This window comes from Petaurus breviceps, unplaced genomic scaffold (genome assembly GCF_028583685.1).
Source record: "Petaurus breviceps papuanus isolate PSGF00001 unplaced genomic scaffold, PetGlider_PUasm1.0 490, whole genome shotgun sequence".
Lineage (NCBI taxonomy): Eukaryota > Metazoa > Chordata > Mammalia > Diprotodontia > Petauridae > Petaurus > Petaurus breviceps.
Window position 1 is genome coordinate 10,404,734 of NW_027186352.1, and position 11,935 is coordinate 10,416,668.

An 11,935-nucleotide genomic window follows, 5' to 3' on the forward strand; every position below is an offset into this window, starting at 1 on the left:
GCCTCAGGCTATCACCCTGACTAGAACGACTTCCTGCCTGTGTCAGTCCTAATGGGAAGGGGCTGAGAGGGAAAACACTCCAAAAATGGGTGCATCTCTTTTTAATAAATAAATTTATTTATTTAAAATATCTTTCTTGCCTTTTATTCACAGTTTCAAGTTCAAAAAGAGGGATAATAGTATCTTCTTTCTTGATCAACTGCCATATTAAGTCAGAGTAGTGCTAAGACTTTTGGAGCGTGAGATAATCAAGCAAGCTGCCCAAGAGCCAAATTGTGATTGAAAACTCCTGTTTCGAAGCTAAGAAAGGCACCTGTTTGTGCACGGTCATAACTGCGTGGGAGAAGAGAACGTGCCCGGGCCCCATGGGCAGCTCCTAGATGCCCTCTGAGAGTGCCACTCAGACCCAAGGCCGACCCGCCTCTCCCTGACATGTGTCAGGGCCCCAGCTCGCCTTGTACCAGTGTTCAGTCAGGATCATGCTGAGTCTGTCCGGGCCTTCAGGAGCGCCAGCCCAGGCTCCCATCCCATCGAGAGTGCCAGCCCCTTCCAAGCAGACCCGAGTCTGCCTGTCCTGGGGCGAGGACATAGGTCTCCCCCATCCTTCCCCGTGGCCGGGACGCAGCATCTCTCTCATCGTAAATTAAACTAAGCACCACACGGACGGACAGATGGACAGCCCTGGCCCCCGTGGTTACAAGGCACTGATCACGCTCTGCTGTCGGCTAGTCATGGGGGTGGAGGCGTGGCTGCACTGGCCTCCTTGCCCGCAGAGAGCTGGCCCATCAGGTGCAGGATCACGTCAACCCTCTCCAGGAGGGTGGCATGCTGGCTGGCAGTGGCCCTCAGCAGCTGCGAGTACAGCTGCTTGTTGGTCTTCAGCAGCCCCTCCTCGTCTTCACTCTGACTGCTAGGAGAAGGAGGAGCGGTCAGTAACACAAGAACGCTGTCCCATGCAGCCCATGCCCTCAATCTCTGCCCATCACAGTCACCCTGCCGGGCACCTTTCCTGACCCCACTTTCACCAACACATGCTCCTCCTTTTCAGGTCAACCCCTAAGTCAATCGAGCTCATTTCTTCTCTAAACCACAAACTAAGTCACTACTGGACATGGGGGTGTCTCAGACAGACGACCTCATGGGGTCAGCCAGTCTAATGTGATGCTGGCCTCCTGGTACTCAAGCCCGGATTTCCTGGCTTCAGAACTGTTCTGAAGCTTAGGAGAGTTTCCATGAGATTTCCCAGTTGCTTAAAGAAGGTTGATTTTCAGAAACCTGCGGCTAGCAAGCTAGGAATGCCCAGTTCTCTGCCCCCAGAGGGCTGGACCATATGGTGGGGGCAGAGGCAAACAATGGTAATGTGGGGGTGCGGGTGTGGGTGAAGCAGAGTCCAGAGGCCAGACCTTCTAAACCCATGTTCTTCCCAAGCACCCCCTTTCCCTGACAGTCTTCAGTACTAGCATTTTCTACACAGAGCAGCCATGAGGAGCTTTGGGGGGCTCATTCAGGGAAAGGAGTCAGAACAGGGTTGAAATGCAATCCAGTGAACTCTGAAAGGCAAAAGAAAAGGCAGTGATACGGTGGATTCCCTATCTGGGTCATAAGCAGGCGTGGCACCCTTTGGACTTCTGGTGCCCATGGCTAGTGTTTGACTGACGACCAGTGGGTTGAGACCAGCTCAGAGACTGCCTGGTTCCACACTCTCCACCTCACAGTGACATGCATGAAGTCATAAGCCAGGAAGGGAGCGGCAGAGCTGGACAGGGGCCCGGGACCTCTGCCCAGACTCTTCCCGTCACATCATGCTGCCACAAGAAAATGCCAATGACGGACTTTCAATCTTACAAAGATAGCCACACTCTTAAGTGAAGGCACGATGAACGTTCAGGGGCTAATTACAAGAACAGTACAGAACAACAGAACCTGGCAGTGGCCACAACTCTGGCCGCAGGTCATTCTGGTCAGTTGACCGCGTGGCTCCCGTGGCAGCCCACACTGCAACCAGGATCTGTTCTTGCCTGTAACTGGGCACTGCTGTACCAAGTGCACGAGTACTCGCCCAGTGGTCTCGCCTGACCCTGGGGGCCAGGGGCTTCCATGGGGACCCTGCCCCTCTGCCTTTTAATTCCAACAACTGGCTCTTCAGTCTAACGGACGTTAACATTAAAATATGCAAAAGGACATTGTCGTCTTTTTGGAGAGGACCAGCAACTAACGCTCTTAGCACTGTCTCCCTACTAATGATCCAAACAAACCCCAAGTTTCCAGGTCTCTTCAAGTGAAAGCCCGTGGAGTCTCGGTTCCTCCACTTTTCCTTGACAGTTATCACTGCGTTTCTGTGACAAGCCCCAAAGCTGGCTAGAGGTCTCGCTGTCCCTGCAGTCTGCTCACCACGGAGCATTGATACTCGTTGCAAAGACAAATGAGATGCTGTAAAAGCCCCTGCCGGAAGAGATGGCATTCTAACAACACAACGATGGCAATGTCCACTTTCACTGACCGGCTCGGGGCAAGCGCCACAGAAAAGTCTGAACTGACTCAGCTAAAGTGCAACAAGAAGTCTCTCCCCCGGGGGGAAAGGCTCTCTGCCCCACAAAACCAGGGGCAGGCTGCCCCCTCCCCTAGGCCTTCCCCAGGCCTATGTGGGTCATGCCGGTCCAAGGCACTATGGATGGTGCTCACTCCCTGCCCCAGGCTCAGCAGGGACACATTTCCCTCTTGAGTGAACAGAAATTTTAAGTGTTTCGCCTGAATGTGAATGAAGAACAATGTTTGTCATAAACTGCGCTTCTCCCCTGCCAACACTCAGACAATCCCAGAAATAGCACTAATTGTTAAAAAAAAAAAAAAAGACCCTATGAACTGTAAGAGTCTACTTTTCAAACCTGGGACAAAATCAGCACAAATGAGCTGAGCCAGAACTTCTGCATCTGGCAGAGAAGTGAAGCAGACGCTCATCCAGCCCCACCCCAAGGAAAAGCCCAGCCCCAATGGTCCGGGAGACCAGGCCAGGCCGAGCACCACCATGGAGACTGGCGCCATCTTGTGCAAACAAAGGCAGCAAGCAGAGCCGGGGTGGGCACCCCGCCAGCCACGGGGCCAGGGCTTCTGCCAGCTGCCAGCACCAAGAGAGTGAGGGCTCCGGCTGCGCTCACAAGTGACTGGATGGTGTCATGTCAGCCTGGACACAGAGAAAGGCCTGGGCCTGACGCTGGGGAATCCCACCTCTAACACCCACTGGTTGTGCAACCCTGGGCACATCATTTAACCCCCCCGAGTCTTGGTTTCTTCATATGTAAATGGGTATGAATCTGTCCTCCCGCCTCCCCAGAGCTACGAGGGGCTCCAAGGAGCCCACCTCCATAGTGTGCTCCACAAACTAAACCCCCACATCAGTCCTTATTCCCACCACACGGGGATGAAAGGGACCTGAAGCAGAATCAGCGGACTGTCACCGAGGGAGCAGACAGTCAGCTCTGGCCCCCAGACATCTGAGACAGTGCCAGGGTCCCAGGGGTCATTGGGAAACAGCTCCCACACAAACCCCTGGTAAATGCTGAAGTCACTGTGCTCCCTGAGTGTGACTCATTGATGGGCCAGGGCAGACGAAAGCTCTGCAGCTGCCCGCGCTGACCAGTACTGACCAGCTGGCCCTTTGGGGAGGGTGTCGGCCTAGGCCTCGGCTCAGAACAGACTCTGGAGCCCACAGGTGAATGGGGAAATAGCTTCCTAAATGGGAAAGAGCCACAGGCTCTGGGAAAGCCTCTCTGCCACCCCCATGCCCCTCACACCTCCACTGACCTCGCTTTTTTCTTGGCCGAGGACAGAAGCTTGATGGACTGCAGCAGGAGGAAGGCCAGGCGAGACTCGAAGATACTGAGCAGCTTCATGACCTCTTCTCGGGGGAAGCTCGTGGTCGACGGCTCATGGTCGTCACTCTTGCTCTGCAAGGAGAGTTACCATCCGTCAGCTCTGTGGGGTCTGGATTCCAAGGGCAGGAACATGCCGGCAGAGAAGTGCTCGCGGCTGAGTCTAGGCCCAGATGCCCGGGACGCTGGAAGGCAGCAGCCTCCCTGCATCCCCTGGGGGCAGGGCCCTCATCTCTCAGGAGGGCAGTTGGTGGACAGAGGGTGGGGAAGAGCTCTGGCTCTGGTGGAGAAAGGGGGTGGGTCACACTGGGATAACTTCTCTGAGGAGGACCCTTGGAGAGGCTCGAGATGAGATCATTGCATCAGAAAAATCCTAAGACACCCCACACACAATAAGGATGTAACAACTTCTGACAGAAGGGGCTGGACCCCAACACACCCACACACGGTCAAGGCCAGGAAGCCCACCCCGACCAGCCCCACGCATCCCCAAGTGAGCTGGTCTGAGCTCTCAGGGCTGCCCAGGACAAGCTTTTGCCTTCTGGTTCACAGGGGCCAGGCCTTTTCCCCCTCGCTTCCTTTGGACCTTACACCCCAGCTCTGTCTGGTCAAGGCTCAAGCATTTTTCAAGAGATCACTAAATGTGCCACAATGATACACTTTATCCAACTGCATTCAAAATAACAAAAATGACTTCCCCTATGGACCTGTGAAAGCAACAGGTGGTACAGAGAGGGCTGGCCTTGGGGTCAAGAGAACCTGAGATTAAATCCAGCCTCGGGTCCCTCATTTGTAAAAAGGAACTGACAAGGAAATGACCATCCACTCCGGTGTCTCTGCCAGGGTCACAAAGAGTTAGATACAAAAGAAGATGACTGAATGGCAACCAGCAGGCCCCCCCCCCCTCCCCCCCCGGAGCTTCAGGACACGGGACAGCTGAAGCAAAGGTCTCTCTGGGCACCACCAGGCTTGGCGGGCCTGGATTCTGATGTGACAAAATGTGACTTGGAATAAACTTTGATTTGGCAAAACGTCATTTGCAAAAGCTGTGTCACTAATATCTGCAAGGAGACACTTAAAAAGAACATGGCCTGGCACGCTGCGAACACACAAGTGCTGCCACGTGCTGGCTCACTGGAATCACCTTCCTCTCTCGCTGGGAATCAATGTCATCCCTAGAGCACTGCGACCGCTCCTCCTGAACGCACTGGTCAGAAATCACATGAGCAACGGGCATAATCAGAGACCCCAGATCTTAAAAAGCCAAATCATCTTGGGAGACGAGGGCTTCCAGCCTGCCCGCAAACAAGGTTTATCTCCAGTATATAAATCCATGCTTTGATTTTTATCTGATCAAATCACACCAGCTGTGTGATTATTTCTGCAAGTCATCTGTAACTCTGATCTAGGATTAAGGCTTTTGGGGTTTTTTTTAGAGATTATTTTCAAGTAGCTAAGATTCAGGTAAAATAAAATGGAAGAAAAACCCAATTGGGTTGAGAAGAATAAATAACTCAATTAAGTGAGTAGCATAAAGCCCAAGTACTAAAAACCACTCAACAGGCTCAAGTCAGGTGGTGGGAAATGAGGGCCAGGACCCTTTCTGAAGGGGACCTCGACCTGGGGAGCGCCAGCCACCCCTGTGAGAAGACACCAACCGCCTGGTTTCCTGGGAGGTTTCCCTTTTTTATAGAGCAGACCAACTCCTGTCCACAGTAGGAAAGGGCACAGGCAGAGCTGTTCTGCTTTGGCACGGTTACCGTGTCAGGCAGAGGCCGCTCCTGGCACCGCCCTCCCCCCGGCACAAGGCTGACCTGGCTACCCTCCTCCGTCAGCTCCTTCCTGATCAGCTGGAATGCACGCTCAGTGTTCATCATTATGTCCAGGGCACCAGACAAGGTCTTTAATTTCCCCGCGCTGCTGTTCTGACCTACAACATAAGACACAAGCACATCACATACAAGTTGTTCTGGCCCAGGCAATGACACGACACTGTACCGGCACCAGAGGGTACTAAACCTGGCGGAGATGTCACTGAAGTCAGGTGGCGCTTGGACAGCTTCAGTGACTGGGGGCAAACTGAGGCAAGCAGAGCCAAGGCAACAATATGCAGGGCAAAGGGCAGAGGCACACGTGGGCTCTGGGCTCACAAGGACCCACTGAGGTCACAGCAAAGACGTGAGGAGGCCCCCAAAGCAGGCCGGCTTCAAGCCCATGGACCTCCTCTTCGCTAAGCCACGCCCCAAGTGGAGCGTTAGTGTGGGCTGCCGGTGTGGCCACCCCAGAAGCATCAGAGGACAGAGCTAGTCACAAGAAGGCCTCCCTAAGCAGTTTTCACTGGTGCCACACTTCTGTGCTGACCTACTGCATGTCAGACTGGCCCAGAACGCTCCCCCTCCTCAGTCAGTCACTAATTCTACAGAAAAAATAGCCCTGGCCCCCCCCCCCCCCCCCCCCCCCCCCCCCCCCCCCGCCCTGGTGTCCACAGATCACTCTGTCTCTCAAAGGCATGTTGTCAGCCCCTTCAGACTGTAAGCTCCTAGAGGGCAGGGGCTGGTTCACCACGTCTTTTGAGTATTTAGTGCTTAACACAGTGCTTGGCACAGGGTGTCTGTTGTCTGAACTGAGCTTTGAAGCAAAGCAGGTGTTCTGAGAGGTGGATAAGGGAAGGCATACTTAAGCATGGAGGAAGGACGGGCCAGGGCCTTGAGGCCACGTCACAAAGCCTGGCTGAGGGGAGTCTGAGAGCTGTGCTCAAGCACGAGAAGGGCCAGGCCCAGGAAAAGTGAGTGGCTATCACAGAAAGGGCAAGTCCAGATTTGGTCAGGAATGATCCTCTCCACAAGCCCCATGGGCCACCTTGAAGGGCTGCAGGGAGTAGCTGGGATTTCTTTGAACCACAAGTTAGACAAGATGGCAGCCAAGGGCCCTGCCACCCCTCCAACCCAGAGAACCTTCTAGTGAAGGATCCTACGTGGCTCAAAGCCACAGGTCAATAAGGGAGAAAACCTTCCTGTTCCAACTTTAGGACAGGGGTAGGGCCTGGGCCTCCCAGTGGGGAGAATCAGCACCTTCTCCACAATCTGGAGTCTCCAGAGAGCTGCACAGAGGACTGAGGCTCCCACTACTCCACAGTACCCTCACAACCCTAAAGCATGCCTGTGGAAATTAAATCAATGGAGTAAGAGTGGCTGAAAGAGGCTGCTGTTGAGTACACAGTAAAAGCATTCTCTTTCCCTCTTCAAAAGCTCACCCATTCGCAGAAGCACTAACCTAAACCACACACACACAAAGTACACTAAATAGTGCACGTGCCACAGTAACTGGGCCTGGAAACCAAAGCGAAAAAAAGAAAGCAGCCGCCTAGACAGCCTGAGAAGTGATTCCTGGGAAGAGCCCCAAGAAAGGCTGTCTGGGCTTCCCTCATTTCGGGGGACCTAGGGCAGCCCTCTATCTTCAGCTAAAAAGCTTTCAACCAGTTCTACTTTGCAGGGGTGGGGCAGACACCCAGTGGACTAGCCCTGATGACTGGAGGGTGGAGGCTTCAAGGTGACCTGCCTTTCCTTCCCCCGAGGCCCACAACTGTGGAGAGGACCCAGCCACACTCACTCGCCATCTGGAACTCAGCGAAGGCCACCCTCTCGAGCTGCACCCGCAGCAGCTCGCATGGGGCATCCTTGAGCAGCTGGAAGAGCTTCACAGCCTTCCCGTAGTGGAGATCAGCCAAGACCCGGTGCTGCTTACGCAGGTGCTCGTCCCCAACCTACAAACAAACCGGAGGTGACCGCCCGACTCGGGCCCAAAGCCCTGGGAGAGACGGGGGACTCAGTCACCAATGAAATCAGAAAACGTCCCAAGGGCTTAGGGCCCACCCGCCCCCAGGGAAGGGCATCCCAAGGCCCAGTGTGACTTCTCTGTGGTCTGAGGAGCACCTGGAGGGGCCAGGCAGACTGACCACAGGCCCGCCCAGAGGGGCGCCCGCCCTCCCAGCATCTGTGGGCACGAGTCGCCAGAAACCTCCTTGTGTGTGGCGTTCTCCCCACCCGTCACCCAGTTCTACTTTAACACATGAACAAAATAGTTATGGAAAAGTACTAGATCTGTGATTCACTGCCCTAAACCAAGCTGGGAATAGAACCAGTGTGGTCAGGGGCCTTAAGTGAAGTTCACCAGGGATGTCAGAGCCATCTGGGACAACGAGGTGGCTGTGGGGTCTCAACCTTTAAGGCTGATTCATGCGGGGGAACTACACACAACTTTTCTATGGAGACACTGCCCAAGAAAACGATGACAACTGAGTGCAGACGAGATTGTGAAAACAGCCCTTTCCTGCAGACCTCAGGCCTGAGACGAACACTGGCAACAGAGGGTCTGCTCGGTCCCAGATGCCCCCCAGCCACCTCGGGAGAGGTGAGGGCCTGTCACTGAGCCCACGAGTTTCTCCTGAGGTCTCAGAGGACCCGGAAGGGGGGTGGTTTCTGAAGGGCAGAGGAGAGATGTAGGGGCTACCAGCCTTCCACACACATCATGGCAGCGCAACAGGGTCATAGAAAGAAACCGTGAATCCGCTTGTGACCTCGAGCAGACAACCAGCCGCATCACTCTTCCACTGCTCCCTCTAAGTGGCTGTACAGGGATGGAGGAGACAGGACCCCTGCCCGGCCCCCTCCCCAGCCAGTCTCGGGCAGGCCCACCTGGTTCCTCAGGCAGCTGTGGTACATGGACGCCAGCCGGTGATGGATGGTGGCGGCCCGGTACTGGCAGAGTGGTTGGCGGGCCGACGCTGTGTCGACATCACAGTATTTGAGAGATTTCATCATTGCCTCACTAACTTCCTTCTCAACCTATTAAAAAAATACCAGAGTTCAATGTGAGCGTTTACAAGCCTGCACAGAAAGGCTGAAATGCCTCAATAACCATCCCACTTGTTCCCTTGAGCCTTGGCTTGGCTCCCCAGTACTCCAGCTCCCCCTGGCATGCTGCCCTAGGCCAGACCCTGCTGGGTGCCCAGGGGGAGCGCCACAGCCCTGTGCTCACCAAACCCACCATACAACACAGGAAGACCAGACACACCAGCAGAGGAAGCAGGGCAGGGGGCAGAAGGGCCAGAGAACGTTTACAGGGACCCCATCTGAGAAGGGGACAAAGGGGCCCTCGAGATGGGCGTTGGTGGATGGGGGGGGCCAAGGATGCTGGGAGAGGATTTGGGAGCGACCTGTTCCTGAGCCTTTCTGGACAGTGGGGCGTAGTCCTGCTGGAGGGTCGCCATGGTGAAGTAAGTGGTGGACAGCTCCCAATTGACTGAGTCCCACACTGCAGGGTGCATGTCTCTTGTGCCTAGTGACCGCAGGGCCTTCAAGTAGTAATCGATGGCCTGTAAAAAGAGGGGCCGGGGGTCAAACCTACTCCCCTGCTCAGAAGAATGACTTTAGACTGGTAGAAGAAATGCTCGATGAGCACCACCACAGAACTCCATCTGCTGCCCTACCTGCCTCACACAGCCAGCATCTATCAGAGGCAGGACCTGAACCCTACAACAAAACCCAAGGGGTGAATGACAACGTTAAGATTTCCAGGCCCATCTTTACAGTCACACAATGGCCAAAGGTAGAGGGCATCAGATGCCACTGTGTTCTTGGCACAATCAGAGTGCATGTGGACCTAACATAGCTCCCCAGGGCCCCTTGGGGGACATGACCCCTGACAGACAATGGCCCTGTGCCTGCCAACCTCCCAGGAGAGGCCGCACCTGCCTCCAAATGCTCCTTTTTGCAAATGATATCAGACTCCCTGCAGGGATCCCAAGAATGCTACCCCAGCTTCCTTAGGGAAACCCACTTCAATGCAAGAGGAAGATTTCACCATCCCCATGAAAGGGAAAACAATTCTCGCCTAGATCATAACCTGCAACTGGAGACGTAGCTCACCCATTCACAGGCCTATCTGGGATGAATGCTGCATAGAGAGTGAGACGGGCTGAGAAATGAACAGGGACCACACAGGAAACGACCCCTAAGCTGTGTCCCCCCACCCCCGCCACCCCAAAGAAGCAATCCTCTTACACAGACAGCATCCTATGCCATTATCTGACTGTTACTCTCAGCTATGCTAAGCAGAAAAACTCGAATTACAAAAATTGGTGGAAGGGTGCTCCATGACTCTCCGGAGGCCGCTAGCCATCCCCAAACCTCCTGCATCCCAGTGGTGTGGCAGGCCAGGAGGTGGTGGAGGATGGCACAGGAGATGGGCTGGTCTCAGGGGGGGGGAAGGCCTCCAACAGGCAAAGGAGATGCAGAGACAAGGACAGAGAAGCAGGTGTCAGGATGAGATGGAGGGCGGACAGGCGACAGGCAGAGGGGACGCCTGGGCAAGAACAGGCTCCTGTGAACCACCTACTCCATTCCTGGCACAAAGGTGACTATCCCTGCCTTGGAGGGACTTGTATGCACACCCCCCTGGGAAGTCCAGAGTGACTCTCCTGCCCCTGGTGCCTGGGGGGCCCTCAGGCCGGGACACTGGGGCACACAGACGGGACAGAAGGCGCCACCGCTGACTGCGGCAGGCCAGGTAAGGGACTGATTTCTCAAAGAGCAAACCCAGCTCTCCACTACTTCAAGGAGAGGCCTCGGTCGTCTTCAGCAAGACGTAGACTGAGATTAGTTTGGGACCCAAGACTCAGTCTCTGCCACCACTCCATGATGAACAGAACCCACTAAATCAGAAAGAACAAAAACCAGGGGTGGCTAGGTGGTACAGTGAAGAGACCACTGGCCCTGGAGTCAGGAGGACCTGAGCTCAAATCCACTTACTAGTCGTGTGACCTTGGGCAAAGTCACTTAACCCCAACTGCCCTGCCTTCCCCCCTCCAAAAAGATAAAAAAAAAAAAAACCTTTGAGAAAACTACCGAGAGAAAATTAGCCCAATCCTACTGAATCACAGGCAGTTCTGGTGACCCCCTTAACGACCATGCGGTCAGGGCGCCAAGGCCAAGGACTGGCTGTTACCTTATTATAGTACAGTGCCTCTTCAGGAGAAAACTCGCGCCTTGCATCCTCGCCTCCAGCCGCGGCGGCAACGGCACCATGGGCTTGGGCACAGATGCGCATAAGTCTGCCCGTGTTGCAGAGTAAGAGGGCGGCATTGGTGGCATCATCAATCGACTCAAAGTTGTGAATTCCCTTTTCAAAACAAGAGAAGCTTTTCTTCCACAGCTGCTGTTCTGCTGCTGACACACTTTTGCTCACTGAATAGGAGGAAAAAAAGCCATTTACTCTACAGCTTGTCTCAGAATAAACCCGCCCCAGAGAGCTGCTCTCTTCCAACAGCCAAGGGCTCAGGAAAGGGCACTGGACTGGCACCACATCCCACCTGCATTTGGCCCTGAAATGGCCCCTGCCAATCTTTCCTCAGCATTCACCTGCCTGCCCATGGAGTTCTTCCAGATGCCAGGAAATCAAGTTGAAGGGGACTGGTGAGACCTCAGAACTTCTGATCAATATTGTTAACTGTTTAAGAGCACAGAGGTGCCAAGGCAGGAAATCCCTATCTCTGAGACCCTCTGCTCCTAGCAGTGGGCTGGGGCATGCCCTTGCCTGGGGGCCGCAGGCCAATCCCTGTCCTAAATCTCAAGCCAACTGAGTTAAAGAAAGGGCTGGTGGAGGGAGGTTCTGGGCCAGATGAGTCAGAGGGTCTCGAAGGCTTCCCCCAAACAGCAATAGTGCCTTCCTGGCGCCTTCTGAGAAGATGCTGTCACTAAGCTCTGGGACAGTCTGGGGCAGGGAAGGAGGGGGAGGGGGAGCACTTGCCCACTCTCTCGGTCTGGATGGCGGCAGCCTGGTTCATGTAGAAGACACCAATTTCATTCCGAATGTTCCCCATTCTCTTCAGCACTTGGATGTAGTGCTCAGGGTTTTGGCTTTTTAAATCACTAAACAGCAAAATTTCATTAGCAGCCTCATAGCATTTGCAGCTGACTGAAAGCTGGCATTCTAAGTCTGTTGACAGGTCAGTTGCCCAAGCAAACCCTTTAAATAAAAAGAAGTAAGAGCAAACGTTATAAACTGCT

At 54.4% G+C, this 11,935-nt stretch overlaps 1 protein-coding gene across 5 annotated transcripts in view; it reads right to left on the reverse strand.

Moving 5' to 3' along the window:
• Positions 1-96: 96 nt before the first annotated feature.
• EDRF1 (erythroid differentiation regulatory factor 1) overlaps positions 97-11,935 on the reverse strand; it is a 32,386-nt gene continuing 20,547 nt past the window's right edge. For 2 of the 5 annotated variants that reach the window (XM_069101740.1, XM_069101738.1), the window contains 8 exons: positions 11,676-11,894; positions 10,875-11,113; positions 9,085-9,243; positions 8,564-8,713; positions 7,479-7,632; positions 5,684-5,799; positions 3,802-3,944; positions 97-907 (listed from right to left, as the gene is read on the reverse strand). In XM_069101740.1, coding sequence (XP_068957841.1) covers positions 730-907; positions 3,802-3,944; positions 5,684-5,799; positions 7,479-7,632; positions 8,564-8,713; positions 9,085-9,243; positions 10,875-11,113; positions 11,676-11,894 — 1,358 coding nt within the window. In that variant the 3' untranslated portion in view covers positions 97-729. Of the gene's footprint in view, positions 911-3,801; positions 3,945-5,683; positions 5,800-7,478; positions 7,633-8,563; positions 8,714-9,084; positions 9,244-10,874; positions 11,114-11,671; positions 11,895-11,935 lie in introns of all 5 variants that reach the window. The other 3 variants (XM_069101739.1, XM_069101737.1, XM_069101736.1) reach the window with 2 other exon arrangements.